The sequence below is a fragment of the Solanum stenotomum genome, chromosome 8 (genome assembly GCF_019186545.1).
Source record: "Solanum stenotomum isolate F172 chromosome 8, ASM1918654v1, whole genome shotgun sequence".
Classification (NCBI taxonomy): Eukaryota; Viridiplantae; Streptophyta; class Magnoliopsida; order Solanales; family Solanaceae; genus Solanum; species Solanum stenotomum.
In genome coordinates this window covers 291,598-312,928 of record NC_064289.1, presented here as the reverse complement: position 1 = coordinate 312,928, position 21,331 = coordinate 291,598, and the positions used below count along the sequence as shown (strand labels likewise).

Genomic DNA, 21,331 nt, shown 5'->3' with positions numbered 1-21,331 from the left:
TAATCTCAACCTACTTTATTGGTAACGACGTCACATTTTCGGATGCTTAATATTGGTTTATATTGATAAGATATTATAGTGTACTTTTCATTTACTTACTCTATTGTATAGTAATATATACTAGGCCAAGTTGAGTGAAATCAAATCAAAACTGTGATATATACATGGTCTCGTTCCTCCAAAAGCCGGCCGTCCCGTTATTGTTGCCGCCCTCCCAGCTACCATCCAGCTAAGAATGTCCTCTCTTTCTAAGCAAACCAAATCTTACTTTCTTCTAACCTCTTATGATCAAAACAAAGCAAACTTACCAATCTTCTTATAGTCGCCTTCCCCTCCCTCTGGCTGTGACAATTTTTCTGGTTAGTTCCTTACTTCAATATTCTTCTGAAGCTTGTCTTCGATCATCTTAATTTCCCCTGTTTCCAACACTAATTATCGGTTTTAGCACCTGATCATTTAAATTAATTAGCATAGTTTAAATATGAATGAAACTGACCTTTCACGTTGATGGTGAGGGTTCGGTAATCCCCTCCCCATAAGTATCACCAATTTTGTTGAAACTTGATAATTTAGAGATCCATTAACATTTCGGGAATAGGAAAGAGCCCTCTTTGTTCATATGCATAATGTCAATGAACTTTATGCTTATCCATTATTACCAGCTCTAATCATATAATTATTATCTGTTACCTGTCAATTCCTTCAGAAATATTCTCATAAATAAAGTTGCACCCCAAATAACAGGTGACATGGCTAGTGTTCAAGATATTTCTGTTTCAGCTGTGATCAACCTTATATCTGCACTTGTTTTCCTTTTGGCCTTTGCAATTGCACGGCTTCAGCCAATCAATGACAGAGTATACTTCCCTAAATGGTATTTGAAGGGTATACGAGCAAGTCCTAGAAGTTCTGGATCATTTGTGAATAAATTTGTCAACTTGGACTGGAGAACATACATTAGGTTCTTGAACTGGATGCCTGCAGCTCTAAAAATGCCTGAACAAGAGCTTGTAGGTCATGCTGGTCTTGATTCTGCAGTCTATATACGGATTTACCTTCTTGGGTGAGTCTTTGGGTTATGATATACTGGAACCTGTTTTGCAAATTTTTGAGTTCCTTGTATATGATCTAACTCTTGAATTATCAATGCAGCTTGAAGATCTTTGTTCCTATCACACTACTTTCTTTTGCGGTTTTAGTGCCTGTTAATTGGACTTCTGGGGAAACATTAGATCACATTGAAGATCTAACGTTCAGTAACATTGATAAACTTTCCATATCCAATATTCCTTCAGGATCAAAGAGGTGTAAGAGAGTACTTACTTCCTTTGTTGGTAGAAAATGATTGACAATTCATTGAACCAAAATGCACATCAGAAATCATCAACATGTGTGTGTGTAATCATAAGTTGCTACACTGAAGGCTTCAAAAATATATCAATATACTGTCTGTAAAGTTATTAATAAGCAAGTATTCACGACACAAAATTGGTTCCTTTATTGTTTTTCTTCAATTCTTAACGCAAAACAGAAAATGTACCAAAAATAGCACTTCATTTAGTATCCTTGGCAGGCGGAGGGACTACACTTGCCTTTATTTGCAATCTCTCCCTCCATATCCACACCTAACCATGATAACCTATTACTGTAGTTTCCACACAGAAGATTATAAGAAATGTTTACCAAGGAATTGGAAGGCTTATGTTTTGCTTTTACAAAACTTTGATGTTTTTTTGTTTCTCATGACTTATGCCGATATGTCATTACAGATTTTTTCCTAATAAAAAACTTAGTTTTATATTCTTTCAGGTTTTGGGCACACGTGGTGATGGCTTATGTATACACATTTTGGACCTTGTATATTCTGTACAAAGAATACAAGAAAATATCAACAATGAGACTAGATTTTCTTGCCTCTGAAAAACGTAGGCCAGATCAGTTCACGGTGAGTGTTCACATATTTTATTGACCACAAATGTTATGAGTGTTTCTAAATACTACAATATCTGATTCTTCTCATAGGTCCTTGTTAGAAATGTCCCACCCGATCCTGATGAATCAGTGAGCAAGCATGTTGAACATTTTTTTCGTGTCAATCATTCAGATCATTATCTTACACAGCAGGTTTGTATTGTATTATAGTACTCCATATTTATGTTTGAAGTATTCAAGTATTTGACAGGATGGATACTGAGTAATTATTGGAAATTTAGGAGTAGAACCCTTTTCATTCTTATGCAGTTACTACAGCAGATGAACCTTAAAATTGATGCTACTTTTAGGTTGTTTACAATGCCAATAAGCTTGCTAAATTGGTGGAGAAGAAAAAGAGTAACCATAATTGGCTTACTTACTACCAAACCAAGTATGAGAGAGACCCTGAGAAGAAACAAAAAATTAAGGTATTATCCTTTGTTTATTGAGAGTTAGTTTCATTTTTCATTTTCCTGTTGTTTCTGATTCTCTTATTCTGTCATTTATAGACAGGATTTTGGGGGCTTTGTGGAAAATCTGTGGACGCCATCGACTATTATACAACTGAAATTGAGAAGTTGACCAAAGAAGTAAGTTATGGTTTACTTTGGTAATATTTGGTCATTATGTTGCCTGAAACTAAGGTATGGAAGCTTGTGTGAGGTGAATGTAGACATTTTCATTAGCAGGAAAAGGTAAATATTGGATTTTCCGTTTTGATGTAGGAAGGTGAAGAAAGAGAAAAGGTTAAAAGTGAGCCCAATGCAATCGTTTCTGCAGCATTTGTCTCGTTTAACTCTCGTTGGGGAGCAGCTGTATGTGCTCAAACACAACAGTCAAGAAACTCAACCATTTGGTTGACAGAATGGGCTCCTGAACCACGTGATGTCTATTGGGATAATCTTTCAATACCATATATTCAACTCTCTGTACGGAGACTGCTAATGGCTGTTGCTTTATTCTTTCTTACTTTCTTTTTTATGATCCCGATTGGATTCGTTCAAGCATTTGCAAGCATTGATGGCATCAGAAAGGTTCTTCCATTCCTGAAGCCATTAATAGATATGTATGTGATCCTTCTATATGTGTGCTTGTAGTATATTTATAGTTATATATTAAAGTTAGACCAGCAATGTTTCTTGGGAAGTAAACAAGTACTCATATAAAATGTTTAAGTTGTTTCACTTAGTAATGTAGGTGTGAATTGTAGCAGCTACATCTTGCATAGAATCACTTCTTCTAAATTGCAATGATAGACTCAATGCTTAGCTTTGACCTTCCTGTATTTTGCAAATTAAATCAATATCTAAAGTTTGTGGTGCATGCTGGAATTTCTGCTGCAGGGATTTTGTAAAATCATTTGTACAAGGTTTTCTACCCGGGATTGTATTAAAGATATTTCTGATTCTTCTTCCTATGATTCTAATGATCATGTCAAAAATAGAAGGCTTTACATCACTATCATCTTTGGACAGAAGATCAGCAGCTAAATATCATTTGTTTGTCATTGTAAATGTCTTCTTTGGAAGTATCATTACTGGTGCTGCATTTGAACAGCTTGACAGGTTTCTCCACCAGTCTCCAACAGAGTGAGTTCCGTTCCGTTCCATTCCGTAAAGGAAAGAAAGGCTAACCAAAAACAATACTTGTATGCAATTCTTAACATTTGCTTGCAATGCAGGATCCCAAAAACCATTGGTGTAACTCTTCCGATGAAAGCTACTTTTTTTATCACTTTCATAATGGTTGATGGCTGGGCTGGAATTGCTGCGGAGATCCTTAGATTGGTTCCTCTAATCATGTTTCACATTAAAAATACATTTCTAGTAAAGACGGAGCACGACAGGGAGGAAGCAATGGACCCTGGTTCATTAAACTTTTCTGTATCAGAACCTCGCTTACAACTCTACTTCCTACTAGGCCTTGTCTACGCAGTGGTCACACCAATATTCCTGCCTTTCATCATTATCTTCTTTGCCTTTTCTTATATGGTTTTCCGCCATCAGGTATGTTTTCCTACTACTTTTTTAACACATAATATAAGAATAATATTAAAACTGCTTCTTTGATGCTAGATCATTAATGTGTACGATCAGAAGTATGAGAGTGGTGCATCATTTTGGCCAGATGTCAATCGTCGTATACTTATAGGTTTGGTCATATCCCACCTTCTTTTAATCGGTCTACTGAGCACCAAAGATGCTTCCCAATCAACCCCATTGCTGATAGTACTTACAGTTTTGACAATCTGGTTCCATAAGTTTTGCAAGGGAAGATTTGAGTCTGTGTTTGTCAAATTCCCATTGCAGGTTAGTGTTCCTTAGATCTTACACTTTGATGTTCATAGTTGTGTTAAGTTAGGATGCTGTTAGCTAGCATGAAGTTACCGTTGGTATACTCAACTATGAATATTAAGATTTTTTGTTCAATGCACTCTGCAGGACGCGGTGGTGAAGGATACAGTTGAACGGACCACAGAACCAAACTTTAACTTGAAAGAATATCTCCAGGATGCTTATTTGCACCCTGTTCTCAAAGGGGTTGATTTTGAAGTATCGAAAGAGCTTGACGATGAGGAGAAAAATTCACTTGTTGCTACCAAGAGGACATCTAGACGGAGTAGTAAGACTGTTTCTAATGGCACTTCTGAAGATCAGAAGACGGTCTGAGAGATTCAGCTCGTATTTTAATTTGTCACCAAATTAAAGCAGTTAAAAAATAGCATTCATTTGTTTTATTTCCTTTATAGCTTGTGTTAGGCCTTCTGTATCAAAAGATGGCAGTGAAAATGTCATGTACGTAGTATATATACTTAAGATCAAAATGAACAGAATGTCTTTCTCATGAAAAGCTGTTCATGTTGGAATATGTCTTTTGTTGAAAAAATAGAAAAAGAATAGGTATACTTTAATATTTTTGACACATTGTTGTGAAGAAAGTAGCAATAAGAGTGAGTGTGAAGGGAAGTTCACGATAGTCTCTCAAAAATACAAGATAAGACTGTGTAGAAGTGGGTCCTTAATTCTTTGGACCCTTCACATACATAACGAGTACTGACCCCCACAAATTCAAAGGCTTTAATGAAAACAAAATGGTGATCATAAGTAGTACTAAAGTAGTTGTGTAAAAACCAAACTAAGATTTTGAACTAAAGCATCTTGACAAAATATAATGAGAGACCTAGGTATTACATAATGGTGCAAGTGCGAGAATCTTGGTCACCAAAATAACGAGTGAAGTCATTTAACCCTGGCATGGGCTGGGCGGGTGGATAAAACCCATAATCCAGGTCCGGACCATAATGCCCATATTGATATGGAGGAAGCATGTAAGTTGCAGCTTCTCCATTGAAAAATCCAGCAGGGTGACCTCCCATTTGCATAAACATAGCATACTTTTTCTGTCTTTCTTCTTGAGTAACATAATCTCGCATGCCTCCACCTCTTCTATGTATTTTGCAGTAGCGATCCCTGCAAATAGAGGCACATTCATTTTATGTGAAAGTATTTGACTCAAAATAGCTAGGGAGGTTGGATCATGATGGATGAGTTTTAGTTGTGAGACACTATTTGACCAATAATCCTGACTCTTTTTAATCCAAGATACTCAAAACTAGTTGGCTCATTCATACCTGCAGATGCTTGGATCAACACCTTGAGGGGCCACATAAGCTTCAGCTGTATGATATTTTTGCTTGTTTTTGGTTGACACAAAATCTTCACACTTTTTGTTCTTTGGTGACACATAATCTTCACAGTACTGATCATCACAAGTCTCATGATCATCACTACTATTCCAACAATGTTCATTTCTTTTCTTGTTGTCATCACCAACTTTAGCTTTGCCCTTATAGTCCTTAGTATGGCAAGCTGTAGCCTCTTCTTTATTGTCAAAGTGATTGTGATTGGAGTTTCTACTTGTGCTATTATTATCATGTGAAAGAGGATTCTTCGAATAAGATATCAGCTCAGCCTTCTTCCCCTTTTTCTTAATGGCTTCAATCAGCATCAAAGGATTAAAATTGCCTCTAATGGTAGCCAAATTTGTTCTTGGATCATAATAAACTTCAAACACACCTACCATAACATTCCAATGTAAACATTTAACTTGTATAGTTTACACTATCAGCATATATAGTTTAATATGTAAGTTGTCAATTTTATCATAGAGATTTTATGTAACTAGCTTATAATAAACCTGATTGTGTAAAAAATGTAACTTCAAAGTTATTTAATTTCTCAAGGAACTTATTATTGCATAAAACTTGGACTAAGAAATTAAAGATAGTACTTCACAATGAGGCATACTTGTACAGTTCTACCTACTTAATTAGTGTAATATTAAAATGTTTATCAAATTAATAAGAATATCATACCATTTATCTTTAATAGAATTTTCCTCAACTTCCTTTGGCATGCTGTACAACAATTGACTTCAACTTTTATGACACAGACCTGAAATGTTTAAAAACAATTTAAAGACATATATAACCTTGTAAATGTTACTACTAAATTAAAACATATATAACACAATTAAAAAAATGAGAGAGCTGAATATACAGGATCATCGGGACTGTGTTCCATCAAGATGACTTGATAAAGAAGACAAAGAACAAGTGATTTCTCCAGTTTGTCACCTACACAACAACATTAACAAGGAATTAATTCATTTGGAAATTTATTGATAAGTGTTACGAATTCAGTAAGAAAATACCAAGATTTTAGAGTATGACTTTGCACTTGACGGACAAATTAAAGAAGAGATGAAAGCTTTAAAAAACTCTATGAAGGTAGTGCAAAAACTTACTAGTATACTATTATGGAGATCCCTACTATTATTAGGATACTTTGACATGTAATGAAAGGTTAGTTACCATTTTTATGATATTACAAATTAATGCTTCCTATATATATAAAGAAAGTTTCTTGTAATTACCTTATAATATTGTGCAAATATCTTTTTAATTCATGCACGATCTAAGTAAAATATCTCGCCCCACAATACGGGATTTGAGTACAAAAATAGTGATTTTATTTCCACTCTTGGCAACTTATTTTAAGGAGCTCATTTAATTAATTAATTGCAAGAGTCAATAGCTATCTTAACGGGGTTCGACCCTCATGTCTTTCTTCTTCTTTTTTTAATTCGATCCTCAATCATATCATATTTATTCCTCTCCACATCACACGCATATTATAGTGTATTGGCGAAGGGGTTCAATAATGGTTTTCCGCCTTGTACGTTGGAGTGTGTGACTATTTCATCTAACACACTTATAAAAACTAAAAAAAATCCAAGTGTACCATCGTACAACCTTTTTTTTAAATCCCATTCATAAATTTCTGGCTCTTCTACGAGCAGTAGGCAAGGGAAGACAGGGAATACGAGTCCCACGCGAGGGAGTCGACAAAGAACAAGTGTTCAACTTTTTCATAAATTGTACAACTTTTTTTAAAATCCCATCCAAGGCTTTCACACCACACAGTTAGGTAAATATGGAGAGGAGGAACAGCAGAATACAAAGCACTGCATGCAATAGCATCTAAAAATACATTTAACAAAGAAAATCAGTACATGCTGATTTACACACTCAAAAGTTTAAAAGTACATCCACTTTTGAAGGTCTCAGATTTTAGGCTTTTAGCCACCACGAGCTTCTCTCCTCGTAGCATCATGAAGAAGCTCTATGTCGACTCCATCTGGAGGTAACTGGACGTATCTCACCACTGATCCTCTGATGAAGCAGTTCCTCACCGAACGCTATTACATCAAAGTAACATGAAAAATGTAAATGGTAATACCAACGAAAAACATATCACATGATAAAATATAAACAATATCAGGAAAAGGCAGGAAAGGCGGAAGCAAAGTGAACCAAGTAAAAAAAGAGAGGGTGAAACTGCTAAATACACCAGTGTCAACCAGTAAACATACTATATTTGCATATTTTTTTTAGTACTTGTAATTTTCTGGAACTTTGCATGTCTTGTGCACCAGCAAAAGGCATGTGAGTAGTTGCTTAAAGGCTACTTTTGCATTGTTTTTCCGGATTCTGTAAGGCAGAAACTGTAAGCTATCTACTCTCTGTGCAACAACAACAACATACCCTTGCATACTTGGGAGATTGATCTTATATAAGAATCTTCTGACAATCGTTTCTCCAGTTCCAGTTGCACAACAAAAACACCAAACCTAGTGTGAGTCAGAGATAGAGAGGTTGTGTGATGCAGACCTTACCCCTACCTTGTGTGAGGTAAAGAAGTTGTTTCAGAAAGACTGCCGATATTTTGTGTTGTCACAAAAATAAAGATGGTCAAGGTCAATGATATAGTGTGATCCAGCGATAGCTGCAGTTTTGTTTTTTTTTTTGATGACAAAGGGAAACCCGCAGCCGCTACCCTTTGGGTGTGCACAGGGTAAAACCCCCACTCCTACGTCTTGGTACTGTTTTTTAATTAAACTACTTACTGAAAAAAGAGTTGATATGGAAAGAGCAACACACTGGAGACCAACCTTGCCACATAATTTTTGTTCTGAATTTGCACGACCACTAACTACAGAAAACCAATATGTTAAGATACTAAGTTTTCATAAGAGAGAATCAAAAGAAACAGAAAATAAAGTGATCTATTTGGAATGGGGATCATTTTTAATTTTTTTGAAACTGGTAAATCACTATCTCTTACTATATCCACAGGCTCATAGCAGGTACTACCCAGTCCTTGTAATAATACAGAAAGCATATGCTAACACATATTATCTTGACCGTTCAATCTAATATTTTTGAGGTATAACACCACATTTGCATGCTCGGTACCCTTTTTAACAAGTTAATTTAATAATTTAAGCCCATTTGATGAAGCACCTACTAAAATGATCCACTGATTGGAATTGGCATTAGATTCATGTATCCATAACAGGCAATTCCAGGCTGGAAATAACTTAAATAGAACCTTGGAATAATAGCTAACATATTTAACCATGAATACTAGATAATCGATACACAGGAAAATTGCGAGAAATAACATAACTCCACTCAAGCTAATACAATCCACTCAGAAACTTGTGACTAGAGATAGTGTAATGTACTCATTTCACATTTCAGGCATTAGATCTGCAAGATCACATAACTTAAAGAAAAACCTATATAACATTAATAGTTTATCATTTTGATAACTAATAGTTGTCGTATGTGGCAATAGTTGATTCAAAGAAATTCTTGACAAATTGCGTAGGAATAACTGTTTTAGACCCTATTGCTTATCATTTCTTAGCCTTGCAATAACGCAATCCTTAGGATGCAAATTTTCAAGGATTCTTTTCTTGCTTTTAAATATGGTAACCTACATGGCTACATCTACCTTCCCACCTAATCCTCCCTCCCCATGTCATAGTGGCCCTTTCCACTTTACTGCCTTGGTGACTAGGACCTCCAAACCTCCAGGATTGAAGCAGCAGGTGCTTTATAAAAGGTTTGATATCATCAAAATCTTACAAAATAATATTCACAAATCCATTATTAACCTTTCCCAGTGCACATATCCAACCAACAGTTAATAGCTTTTAAGAAAACTATTGGTTCGTTGGAACTACAATCACAATATTATGGAACAAATACCATCCTTCCACCTAGTGCATATTGCATACACACAGAAAATAGAATGAACCTCACAGTATAATTAGAGCCGAGTTGGATATCAATTCTTGCATATGTGTGTGTATAGAGAGAGAGAGAGAAGTGAATAACTGAATATCACTTCCTAAAAGAAATCAACAGCAGAAATAAGAAACAAGTATAGTAAAGATATGGAAGAAAGAGCAGTGAACCCTACTGAATTCCCTAGTGATTAACTTACTCACCAAATTTGTCAGAGGCCTACGAAAACTCTAACATGCTTAACAATCCAACCATTGAATATAAAAGTACAGAAGTAAGCATTCCTAATCAAGAAGCAATATTTTATCCACCCACCAAAAACCGTATGAAGGAGAAAAGGGAATGCAATTACCATGTGAGGGTACTTGTCTTCATCAACGACACTTGTGTTTTCGAGCTTAATGTTGAGATACTGATCGACTGAATGGAGTGTGCCTCGGATAGCCAAATCATTCTTCAGTTCCACTGTCACTTCTCTGCCCACCATGTCCTTGAAGTATGAGAAAAACAACTGGAAAGAGTGGGACGGGAGAAAACTCAGTTAGATACAAGTTAAAAATATAAAGCTATGAAAAGGATTGATTTTCTTGAAGGAATCGGAATTTCCAATCTACAACAATCAGAAGATTTCTTTTTTTCATAGAAAACTTAAATGGAGATAGATACTAAAGGGATTAGACTAAACAGTGAGGAATGAACATCAAGAGGAAAAGGATAGAGTAACATTACCATTTTCTATTTCTATGGGAAAATCTCGTTAGTTCGCACGTCTTTCGGGGCTTCAGCTGCCAGAAATCTGACATTTCGTACCGTATATGTTAAGTAACAAAAATGTTACTTTCATCATTCCAATTTATATCATAATATTCCATTTCTACACAAAATCTAACAGGTTTCAATAATTCAAATTCATTAATACATTCAAAGTTCAAACTTAACTTTTCAACCATCACTTATTCACTTTAAAGTTTTCTTCCTTAATAACATACATAATATATGAGTCAAATAAACTGCTTAAACTCCATACTTATCAAACACCGTCACATTTTAAAATGCAATGGAGGGAGTATCTTTATTTGAATATTAAAACTCGAGAGCAGCATCACTTATTCTCTAACATATTAATATTAAAACTCGAGAGCAGCATGTTTGAATATCTTTATTTGAATTGAAGGAGCAATTTGAATCAATTGAGAAACGGAATTGGTAAATGACTTGAAAGTCAAATGCTCTCATCCCAAATTCTGGCAATAGCTGATTAAAACAAATCATCTTTCAAGCTTTATTAATCCAACTTTGTTTTCATAATAGAAATAACCACAAAGGAACACCTCAAATGGAAAGCAAACTAGAATCACATAAAACAATGATAAATTGAAGCTAAGGCTATATTTATACATACATTTGGAGCAAACACAAAGCATTACAACAACAACAAATAATAGTAAAAATCGTACTCTTAACATAAAGCTCTTTGAAAAGAAGGACTAGGGTTTTGGTGTGAACAGAGATGCAGGTGAAACAAGCGTCGGCAACAGGAGAAAAGAGAATGCGAGAAAGGAAAAGGGTAACTTACAACTCCAATTCACCGGAGAAAACAAATATCCGCCGAACGAGAATGGTGCCTACTGCCTTTAGTTTCAAATTGAAGGCCAAAAATAATATGCCATCAATTCTCAACTCAACTAATTATTATTTCAAATTTAAAAAAATAGACAAATTTCTTAATTTCAATTTTATTTGTTTATTAAAAAAAAATCAATATAATAATTACTAATTGAGTAACTAGGTAAGAAATTAATTTTTGAATCTCATTGATAGCATCTATTTCATTCATTATTAAATTAAATAAATTTATTTTATTTTTATTGAGATTTTTGAATAATAGTTTGATAATTAATAAATTATCACTTATTTATCTAGTATTATAATAAAAATAAAATTTAAGTGTGAATTGATAAGATTCATATGTCAATTTAGTTTTTTGAAAGAAGTTTAAAATTGAGCTTTGTATTAAGTTTTTCCTATTATTTTATTTATCAGTATACATATATAAAAAGATTCTTTGTAGGTATTTGTGCGTATAATTTTATATCGCGATATAAAATTATTAGATGAAATTAGTGTTTGGACAAATAATTTCACGTTGATTTAATCTCATGAGTTTATATCAATGAAATTCATATTCTTCAAAAAAATCATGATTTGAGATTTTTCAAATACAAAAATTGACCCATTAATTTATATCTCATCTTTTGTGTTTTGTAAAAGCAACCTTACATTTATATCTACTAACTATTTATTTCATATAGGGGTGTTTACGGGTCTGTTTGGATCGATTGGTCAAAACCAAAATTAAACCAACTTAATTGGTTTTAAAATTATCAAAATCAAACCAAACCAAATATAATAGACATTTATCGGTTTGGTGGTTATCGGTTTCGGTTTGATTTGGTTCAGTTATTAACCATACACAAAAATAAAAGAAACAATTCAGTTAAAATGTTAAAAAAGTGACAACAATTCATTCAAAATGTTAAAAAAGTGACAACAATTCATTCAAAATGTTAAAAAAAGTGACGACAATTCATTCAAAATGTTAAAAAGGTGACAACAATTCATTCAAAATGTTAAAAAAGTGACAACAGCCCATTCAAAACGAAAAATAAGTTAGAATGACTTAAATTATTGAACTTTCGATCACTAAATTTACTATCAATAAAGCTTTAAAATTCACTATATTGGCCTAGAAGGAAGAGACAATAACATTTTCAGTCTCACAAATAATTGTCATAGACACTCATTTACAATCAATAAGATAAATGTTTCATCTTGGAATTTTTTGCTTTCAATAAGTAAATTATAAAGAAATTTTAATGAAAATATGTATAAGATCTTTAAAATTGTTTATAAAAACAATATATTAAGTATGTATATTAATTAAATATATGTATATAATTCATCGGTTCGATTCGGTTATTTCTTTAATTTTTTCGAATAAAACCATAACCAAACCAAATACTATCGGTTTTCAAAAATCTAAAACCAAACCAAACCAAACCCAAATAAATAGGTTTGATTTGGTTTTTCGGTTTGAATCGATTTTTATCAAAATCGTGAACACCCCTAATTTTCATATAATATTATTACTTTATAAACCATTTACATCTCATATAATGATTATTTTCACTAACAATGGAATTTATTATTACTTCAAATGAATTTCTACTCTACCAATTATATTCATAAAATTCATTATTTACCAAACAATTGACCAACAAATAGCTCAAAGTAACAATGTTGGTTTGTCTTTTCAGTTATATGAACGATAAATACAAGTTTAACGTGAGATAATTGTTTGTACTATGTGGGTGGACTATATTAAAGGCTATTACATCACAACTTATATATGTTTAATATTTTTTTTTATTGAATTAAAGTTTGATCAATAAAAAATATATTTTTTAATAATATGTTTGTGATAGTGTATTATGAGATTTTATAAACTTTTACTTACTTATTTGATAAGATTGTATAAAGAATCGGGATAATTGTACAACTTATACAATTTTTATGTTTATAAAAAAATATACAATAAAAAAATTCAAATCACGTATCCAAACAAAACTTGTAATTTCATATAATTTCAAATCATGATTTTATATGCATGACCAAACTGACCCAAATTGTAACCCAATGAGAAAAAACACGAAGAAGAAGAAGAAGTGGATGGATTATAGAGTGTTGTAGGAGAGGTAGATAAAGAGCATGAATGGATCAACATAACTGCACTCTCAAGTTTCCTCTCAACCACTCTTAGCATCTTATGGAGTGTCGTCGTCTTCAAATTCCTTTTGTTTTTTTAATCCCAATTTAAACTAGCAGTACCTTTTTTTCATATAAATTTTGTCTCTTCAGTTTTACTGTCATCAATCCACATATTGCTGTGCCCTTTTGTAATTGCTCTCTCCTATTTTTGTTCTTCTATGATTGCTTCTCGCCTTGAACTTGTGTTGCTTAGTCATAATTTCATTCGTTAGGTCTAGGTTTTATTATCCCGGAAATGGTTCCATGGGGCGGACTCTCTTGCTGTTTGAGTGCAGCTGCTCTTTACCTTCTCGGCAGGAGCAGTGGAAGGTTTGAACTTCTCTTCTTCCAATTGTTTTCTTTTTCTTTTCTGGTTCTTGAATTTCATTACTCTACTAGGTATATTTATGTCCATGAATTTAGATGGGTTTGTTTTCTAATGCAGAGATGCTGAAGTGCTTAAATCCGTTACAAGGGTTAATCAATTGAAGGATCTTGGTAAGTAAATTTGTTTTTTCATATGGATGGCTTAGTCTCTTCAGTAATTACTTTCAGTAGACGTCTTAATTACCAGTAGAAAGAGGTTACATTATATCTGTACAGCAGGCCTTTACTGCATCCCTCATTCATAGGAAAACTCAGCCACTTTATTTAAAGAACTAACTTTGTATTCATTGGGAAAACAGAAGAGGGGCAGATAGATTTTTAGTTTAAGTGTGTGGTACCATGCTACACTTGTAACTCATTTGAGGTAGTATGTTCAACCATAGGGAAAATTTATATTTGGGGGCTCCCACTACATCTGCCATTAAATGACCAGGGTAAGGTTCGGAGAATTTAGCTTTTTGTGCCAAAATTGTTTTTGATGCAGCTTAGCTTACTAATTTAAACTGGAAAAATAGAGGTTCAAATTTATGTGGATCTCAATATGCATGTTGAGTGAGCACCAAATGAGAGTCAAGGCAGTGTTAGATAATATACTTAGGCGCGTCAGTCCCAGCGGCGTAGCCACCCATTGGACACTTCGTCGGAAAATTATACCGTATATACAAGTAAAATGATAAACAAAGTGGCTAAATAACATATTTTGGACACCCTTGACACAACAATATGATATAGCCTAGTAGTTTCAGACGCCTTGAAAGAGTAAAGACACAAAATTAATGTGTTCGTGTGTTCGAATCTCACTAGTAGCAATTTTTTTTCCACTTTTTAAGAAGAGCAAGTTCACTTTTGGACACCCTTCGTGAAATTTTGCCACTGGTCAGTCCCATGGTAAGTTTGAGTAAATTGGGGATACTATACAAAGAGGATGGAGGAAACGTGCGTGACCATGCAAATTGAGTTTCCTCTTTTAACATTGATGGATCTCCTTTTGGTTTCTTTACAAGTAGTAGAGGCATTAGACAAGGATATCCTCTTCTCCCTGTGTTCCTTTTAGTTATGAAGGTGCTCAGCAAATTATTGGAGTAGCTGAGAACATGAGGGTGTTCATGATATTTGAAAGAGGAATATCTGTTTGCTCCGCGGCATTACGAATTCTATAATTTAGAACTCAATATTGGATAGTTATATATGTCTTATTGTGCCTTTTGGTAGTGAATTTTCTCAACCTTGAATGATCTTTGTACTCCTTTTATTTTAGCACAACTACTAGATACTGCATCCAAGGTGTTGCCTCTGGTGGTTACTATTTCTGGAAGGGTTGGATCAGATACACCAATTAACTGTGAGTACAGTGGTCTACGAGGCGTGATTGTGGAAGAAACTGTATGCTATCTCGTTCTTTAAATAATAGCATAGAATGTTTGTTTACTTTTCAATGATGTTTTGTTAAATGTTCTTGATATTATTACAGGCCGAACAACATTTTCTGAAACACAATGATGCAGGCTCTTGGATACAGGATTCTGCTTTGATGCTCTCAATGTGTAAAGAAGTTCCGTGGTACCTGGTTGGAATGACTTCCTTTTGTCTTTTTATCTTAATAATCCTGTAGGCTGTTTAAATGAATTCATAGGAATTTTGTGTTACTTTGATGTATGAATTTTTAATAGTTTTTGACTTGTGTACCAGGATGATGGCACAGGTCGCACTTTTGTAGTTGGTGGCCGTGGTGCCACGGGTTTGGTACTGACAGTTGGAAGTGAAGTCTTTGAGGAAGCAGGGCGATCATTTGTGCGAGGGACATTGGATTATCTTCAAGGTCTTAAGGTCTGTTTTGTCATATAACTGCTGTTGTTGCAGGTTGTAATTGTATTTTCATAACTCTGTGTGTAAAAAAATTTTGACGGTAACTTTGACTCTAACCTATTATTTTCATAAGTAGGAGGCCAACGGCATTTTTAACTAGCATCGTAAGTGTAGAACATAGTGCATTGCAGGAACCCTCTCTCACCAGTCAGTTGCATATCTGCTCATGTATGACCATGCTTTTATGTATTTTGGTGAAGTTAATTAACTGATGATTACTTTTGAAGATGCTTGGAGTGAAGAGGATTGAACGTGTGCTGCCAGTTGGTACTCCTTTGACTGTTGTTGGCGAGGTATGATATGCCTTTTGAGCAGAAAAAGTTGCAACATCTTCATAGAAGTAACACAAATTAACAGAATTCAGATGATACTAATAGCAACTCTCTGTCAGCTTATTTTTTAGTCGCTCACTATGTATTCTCAACACCGATGTCATAAAAAAAATGTATTCCTAACACTAACTGTAAATAGAATTGATGACAGCTTAGAAGAATGATAGTGAAACAAAACACCTTCTAATTAATTCTCAACACCTTCTATATAGTTCTTTATTTTCTGTAAGGTAACTCTTAGTACTAGTTTCCAGAGATCTTTGTTGCATCACGTATTGTGGATCTTGGAAGGAAAGAAGAACAAGAACAAGAGGTGACTTCCAGAGAGGATTCAACTATAGAACAAACTCAAAATGATCCAAGAGTTACAGAAATTCAACTAACTGGTTAAATGGTGCACATCCTTGAATTACATAAAATACATATCAAGACCTATGGACATCCTCAATATATATAAAATGACTCAGTTGTTTTGTCACAGTTGAGTGGAAGCAAGCATCCAGAGTTTAGACTTGCTTTTAATTTGTCATTCCTTGTGTTTTTCATGGTCATCATGACCTGATTGGTAGGGAATAGTTTTAAAGGGAAATAATAAAAATAGCAAATAGAAATAGCTATCAAGGAAATAAGAGGATCAAAATGCATCCAATATTACAAGTATACTCTAGTTATACTTGAGCATTCATTGTTCACTTCTACTGCATTACACTGCTTGAACACTAGTCGACCCTTCTTTGTGTGCACCAAGGGGGCTAAATGCATATAAGAGCTGTCTGTATATAGTGTATCAACTTCATTTTCCTTTGTGATTGTATCAGGCTGTCAAAGATGACATTGGGACAGTTCGGATCCAGCGACCACACAAAGGCCCGTTTTATATCTCTCATAAAACTATTGACCAGCTCATTGCAAATCTTGGGAGATGGGCAAGGTTGATATGCTTTACTTTCCTACTGTAATCAACCCTATATTCCCCTAGTAATTTTACATACTTCTTCCCATGCCTATATCCAATCTTATGTTCAAACTCATAGACATGAGTACGTTCTACTTCAATTAGGTTGGTAGTATATTTTGTAGGACCTGTATCAAGTACCCTTACCACTATCATATCTGTTCAACGAAGATATGTCTAGAAAAATAGAAGTTCATGAAATAACTTGCATGAACATATCAATTCCCCCATGAGTATGTCAAGGCGCCCCCAGGATTTGTTGGTTTTAGCCTCGTACATTGTATTGATAAGTTCTTTTACTTTCAGGTGGTACAAGTATGCTTCAATGGGTTTTACTGCCGTCGGTGTATATCTACTTGTGAAGCATACTTTTCATTATATGATGGAAAGAAAGCGCCACTGGGAATTGCGCAGGAGGTATGTTTAAACCAAGACTTTTAAACTGCAGTCTTTTATCTCTTTTTTCCTTTTCCCCCTTACTAATCCTTTCTTCTGAGTTTTATATCTATTAAAGCACTTCATAAATGTTTGGGTACATTAGAGATGCTTGTACAAATTACTATAGAGTAGAGCTGTAACTTGTACCTCACTATGCTTTCTGCTCATGATTGATTTCAAGGATAAGCTAAGATGAAACAGTTTAAGATGTCTCTTTCTTCTTTGCCTGCGTCCCTTGCTCAATTGGGGCATAACATGGGTTACTGGGAAAGATGCTTTGGGAGATGTCGAGGTGCCCGCAAGCTGGTCCAAGCACCACAATTGTTAAAAAAAAATGCTTTTAGAGACGGTAAAGCCAGATTTATAGTAGCTTAGAGATGAGGGTTTGATGCAGTACTAAAAAGAGGACAGAGGGACGAGATAGAGGATATAAATTAGCAAGGGGAGACAGAGGGAAAGTTAACAAGAGAGCAAGAGAAAGGACAGAATCTATTACATAGAGTTATTCACGAAGTGTTTGTTCATAAACTGCATTAGAGTTTAGTGACAAGAAATGAGAAAATACCTATAATGACAAAATACTAGGAGCTTTCAATGCATATAAACAAAGGGTGTGCATATTCCATTTTCATGCACAAAATGTACTTTGCGTGTTTAGAAAGGAGGCATAATTTGAAGATACCACCAGTAGGGACCTGAAAAACCTTTAGACTTTACCTATTATCAGGTTCTTACACATAAATGCACCCTTCTCAAAAAAGAAAGAACCCTATTTTGGATTCTACTAAAAAGTTGAGGAAGACATGTTGTATTGAATTGTAATAGAAAATGAGGAAGATCTTTATATGCATGCCCTTTTCCACATGGGAGAGATGGACTATTTTTCTGAGGGGAGCAACAATGATGAGGTTTGTGCCCAAGAATAGTCTATACATGTGTATCTTGTTTGGATGTTGTCAGTCCATTGATGTACTCACCCTTCCTGAGAATGAATGGAGTAAATTAATATTTGATGAATGCCACAAACACCAAACTGCAGGACCCAATTCTTAGATAAGCAAAGTAGTAGCAGGCTAAGGTGAACGTTAGCCCCTTAAAATATTTGTGACCTGGTATTTTTCAGCTTAAGGTAACTTTTTTGGTATTTACCTCCTACCAACTTTGCGAAGAGCTTGATATTTAGCCTCCATGGCACTTATGTGAGTATTTTGGTGGAACAGAATAGGAGAGTTTTTGAAGGGGTGGAATATGACTTTGCATCGCTTAGGCTTGCCTTTTATTATTGATTAACTTTTGGTGCACCCACGAGGTCCCTGTTAGTATAGATGAATCATTATCTTATCATATAGAAGTGTTATTTTATGGGCGTTGTCTACTTTTTGGTACACTTATTGTGTACATGTTTTCTTCTCATAACATCAGTAAACTGTTACTTTATTTTTTTAATTTTTTTTATTTTAGAAAGCTTTGTGTTGGAGGTTCTTCAGTTATGGAGCTTGTTAAACCAAACAAAAAATGTCGGTGATTGTTTTTGATACATATATGATAATGGTACTGACAATGATGAGCAACACCAAGAAGGTGCAAGAGCAAACTTATAAAAATGACAAGTGTTGCATTCACATCCATTCTCAAAATAATTGAACTTCATCTCTATTTTACCTACAAATATAATTAAATTCCCACCTAATTACCGTGCCGCCACATAATTAGGAAAGATAAAGCAGTATGGCATACTTTGTACATTTTTTTCATGTTAGTAGATTTATTACAAATCTAGCACTTTTGTATAAGGTCCTTTTAGGGAATGTTATTCCTTAGTTTATCCAGGCTAGTATAGGATAAAGACATATGACTTGCATATGTAAGTCCTTTCATGGGCTTTCTCTCTAGTTTTGGTGAATTCTTGATTCTATTAGTGTGAACTTCATTTTGGCTAGTATGATGCTTGTTTTTATGAGGTTGAGATTGATTAGGTTGGTCAATCCAATTAACATCAACTTAAAACACTCCTGAGTAGCATAACTTTGCTCCTCTGTTTTTCCCCTTAAAATTTCCAATCCTGCAAGGTTGGCTCATCTGGTTTAGGAAGTGAGCTTGCCAAAAGTTCTGGTGTTATCTTTTCTGGTGGTCTAGATTTCTCAACTTTTATGGCTTTAAACTTCTTGAAATATATTTGTACAGCAATTTCTTTTGGAGTGGGATAGATTGTGTTCCTTTCATTCTTGTGTTTGTATGTTACTGGATTTTTTCCATTGATGTTGTTACAACACTGTACATTTCAAGTGACAGTTTTGGCTTTTCCTTTATTTTACCTTTTTTGAGTGATAATCCTAACTTTGAGAAACACTTGCATGTGCAGAGTTCTTGCTGCTGCTGCTAAAAGAGCAGGACATGAGGATGAAGGTAAGCTTGCCTGGTTTACATACTTCCACCTTATTGTCTCAACCTTTTGGCTGCTTTGCAGTCAAATTGTTTTGTTTTGCTTTCTTTTCTATTTTTAGGTTCTAACAAATTATTTTATTTTGCTTCCTTTTCTATTTTTAGGTTCTAATGCTACAACTGAGAATGGAGTGGATAATAAAAAGGACCTCTTAATGCCAAATCTATGCGTTATATGTCTGGAGCAGGAATACAACTCAGTTTTTGTCCCGTAAGACCCTTTAGTGAAAGCTTTTAGTTCACTTCATGTTCGAATGTTCAGATTTTTGGGACATTGCTATGCTGCAAAATTGCGAAAATTTTAGGAACTGTATGCCAATCCCAACTTGTTTGGTGTTGTATGACTAACCAAGCACAATAGAAGTAGAGTTCATATAAGCAATACCAACTAATTCAAGATAAAACTACTGTTTTAAAATTAACTAATTCAGATATAACTAGTTTACAACGAAGATCTTAAATGGCAAATTGTGTAGTATAGGAACGGAGTGTCTAAATAGAGTGAAGTGGATACGGAGAACTCATGCAGCTTCTCAACTTATTTTGGATTGAGGGATATTTGAGTTCATTTGATTTGATTAATGATGGATCAGCTTCCTTTTTGTCCATGTTTAGGCTGCTGAATGAGATTCTGAAAAAATAAGCATCTCCCAGACTTGTCGTCAGATTTTCCTATTTTTCAATTCTGTTCAAGTGTTTTTCTGTTGGGTTGATCCAAGGGTCTTTCCTAAACAGTGTTCTCTACCTTCACAAGGTAGGGGTAAGGTCTGTACATAACACCCTCCCAGACTCCACTTGTGGGATTACACTGGGTATGTTGTTGTTTAACATTGTAGTAGTATTGCCCATAAGAGCGGGCTGGCAACACTCTGTTACTTGGAACAGGAGATAGGATACTGAAGGTGTAGTGTCCTCACCGTCTAATATATTTACATTATTGGTGGATGTTAATTTGACATCCCAGCGCTTTATGTTTGGTTTTTGTGTATACGTATTGTGCTTAAAATTTTGATACATTTGGTGCACTTACCTGTTTGTTTGTTTCGCAGGTGTGGTCATATGTGCTGTTGCATGACGTGCTCTTCACACTTGACAAACTGCCCACTTTGTAGGAGACGGATCGAGCAGGTTGTGAAAACTTTTCGCCATTAGGTAACAGCAGAGATGGACGAGCAGAAATCTGATTCTCTCGCTGCCTTGTTGAAATCGTCTGATAAAATGTCATTTTCTCACTCATAAAATCAAATTTCAAAGGTTTATACAAGTGTTGTCCTTCTTAGGAACTTGGATATTAACTTGTAGATATATAGTATTGAGAGCTGGATTTTGTCATAAATTGAAGACATTATGATGTATAGCCTCCATCTCAACGGTTAAACTTGTGCTCTTTTTGTTTCACTCACATACTCGGTTGGGCTATTATCATTTTATTATATGGAGATCAAATTTTCAAAATCTGATCAAATGCTAGCG

At 34.6% G+C, this 21,331-nt stretch overlaps 4 protein-coding genes across 6 annotated transcripts; 2 read left to right on the top strand and 2 right to left on the bottom strand.

The window, feature by feature from the left end:
* Window positions 1–162: 162 nt before the first annotated feature.
* On the top strand, window positions 163–4,805 carry LOC125874879 (CSC1-like protein At4g02900). Its single transcript, XM_049555924.1, has 12 exons — window positions 163–359; window positions 745–1,063; window positions 1,153–1,305; window positions 1,810–1,945; window positions 2,023–2,124; window positions 2,283–2,402; window positions 2,484–2,564; window positions 2,700–3,040; window positions 3,318–3,563; window positions 3,656–3,980; window positions 4,050–4,283; window positions 4,416–4,805. Exons 2-12 carry the CDS (start codon window positions 750–752, stop codon window positions 4,641–4,643), a joined length of 2,280 nt encoding a protein of 759 aa, XP_049411881.1. The 5' UTR covers window positions 163–359; window positions 745–749; the 3' UTR covers window positions 4,644–4,805.
* A 356-nt stretch (window positions 4,806–5,161) lies between these two features.
* Window positions 5,162–6,557, bottom strand: LOC125872265 (heavy metal-associated isoprenylated plant protein 35-like). The gene is made up of 5 exons (XM_049552979.1): window positions 6,534–6,557; window positions 6,350–6,428; window positions 5,892–6,050; window positions 5,606–5,855; window positions 5,162–5,444 (listed from the first exon to the last, which is right to left on the bottom strand). Exons 1-5 carry the CDS (start codon window positions 6,555–6,557, stop codon window positions 5,162–5,164), a joined length of 795 nt encoding a protein of 264 aa, XP_049408936.1.
* An 843-nt stretch (window positions 6,558–7,400) lies between these two features.
* On the bottom strand, window positions 7,401–11,299 carry LOC125874880 (sm-like protein LSM2). The gene is made up of 4 exons (XM_049555925.1): window positions 11,208–11,299; window positions 10,361–10,427; window positions 9,984–10,142; window positions 7,401–7,734 (listed from the first exon to the last, which is right to left on the bottom strand). The coding sequence occupies exons 2-4, from the start codon at window positions 10,361–10,363 to the stop codon at window positions 7,615–7,617; spliced, it is 282 nt and encodes a 93-aa protein (XP_049411882.1). The 5' UTR covers window positions 10,364–10,427; window positions 11,208–11,299; the 3' UTR covers window positions 7,401–7,614.
* Window positions 11,300–13,344: 2,045 nt separating this feature from the next.
* LOC125874342 (E3 ubiquitin-protein ligase SP1) lies at window positions 13,345–21,305 on the top strand. 3 transcript variants are annotated; one of them, XM_049555217.1, is made up of 12 exons: window positions 13,345–13,587; window positions 13,672–13,768; window positions 13,884–13,936; window positions 15,084–15,208; window positions 15,297–15,392; window positions 15,515–15,652; window positions 15,919–15,984; window positions 16,842–16,954; window positions 17,285–17,395; window positions 19,779–19,822; window positions 19,964–20,069; window positions 20,908–21,305. In XM_049555217.1, exons 2-12 carry the CDS (start codon window positions 13,695–13,697, stop codon window positions 21,008–21,010), a joined length of 1,029 nt encoding a protein of 342 aa, XP_049411174.1. In that variant the 5' UTR covers window positions 13,345–13,587; window positions 13,672–13,694; the 3' UTR covers window positions 21,011–21,305. The 3 variants fall into 3 exon arrangements, with proteins under 3 accessions (XP_049411174.1, XP_049411173.1, XP_049411175.1); XM_049555218.1 differs by having other exon boundaries at window positions 13,368–13,386; XM_049555216.1 differs by having other exon boundaries at window positions 13,345–13,768.
* Window positions 21,306–21,331: the final 26 nt, after the last annotated feature.

Bases quoted from the DNA above. Each gene is read 5' to 3' on its own strand.
- LOC125872265 (XM_049552979.1), bottom strand. From the start codon at position 6,557: ATGGAACACAGTCCCGATGATCCT. The intron at 6,051-6,349 runs GTATGATATTCT...ATGTTATGGTAG, and splicing joins AATTCTATTAAAGATAAATG to GTGTGTTTGAAGTTTATTAT. The intron at 5,856-5,891 runs GTAGAAACTCCA...TTGACAATAAAG, and splicing joins ACATGATAATAATAGCACAA to AAGAGGCTACAGCTTGCCAT.
- LOC125874879 (XM_049555924.1), top strand. From the start codon at position 750: ATGGCTAGTGTTCAAGATATTTCTGTTTCAGCTGTGATCAACCTTATA. The intron at 2,125-2,282 runs GTTTGTATTGTA...TGCTACTTTTAG, and splicing joins ATCATTATCTTACACAGCAG to GTTGTTTACAATGCCAATAA. The intron at 3,564-3,655 runs GTGAGTTCCGTT...CTTGCAATGCAG, and splicing joins CTCCACCAGTCTCCAACAGA to GATCCCAAAAACCATTGGTG.
- LOC125874342 (XM_049555217.1), top strand. From the start codon at position 13,695: ATGGTTCCATGGGGCGGACTCTCTTGCTGTTTGAGTGCAGCTGCTCTT. The intron at 15,653-15,918 runs GTCTGTTTTGTC...TTACTTTTGAAG, and splicing joins ATTATCTTCAAGGTCTTAAG to ATGCTTGGAGTGAAGAGGAT. The intron at 15,985-16,841 runs GTATGATATGCC...TGATTGTATCAG, and splicing joins CTTTGACTGTTGTTGGCGAG to GCTGTCAAAGATGACATTGG.
- LOC125874880 (XM_049555925.1), bottom strand. The intron at 7,735-9,983 runs GTAATTGCATTC...TTGATGTAATAG, and splicing joins AAGACAAGTACCCTCACATG to CGTTCGGTGAGGAACTGCTT.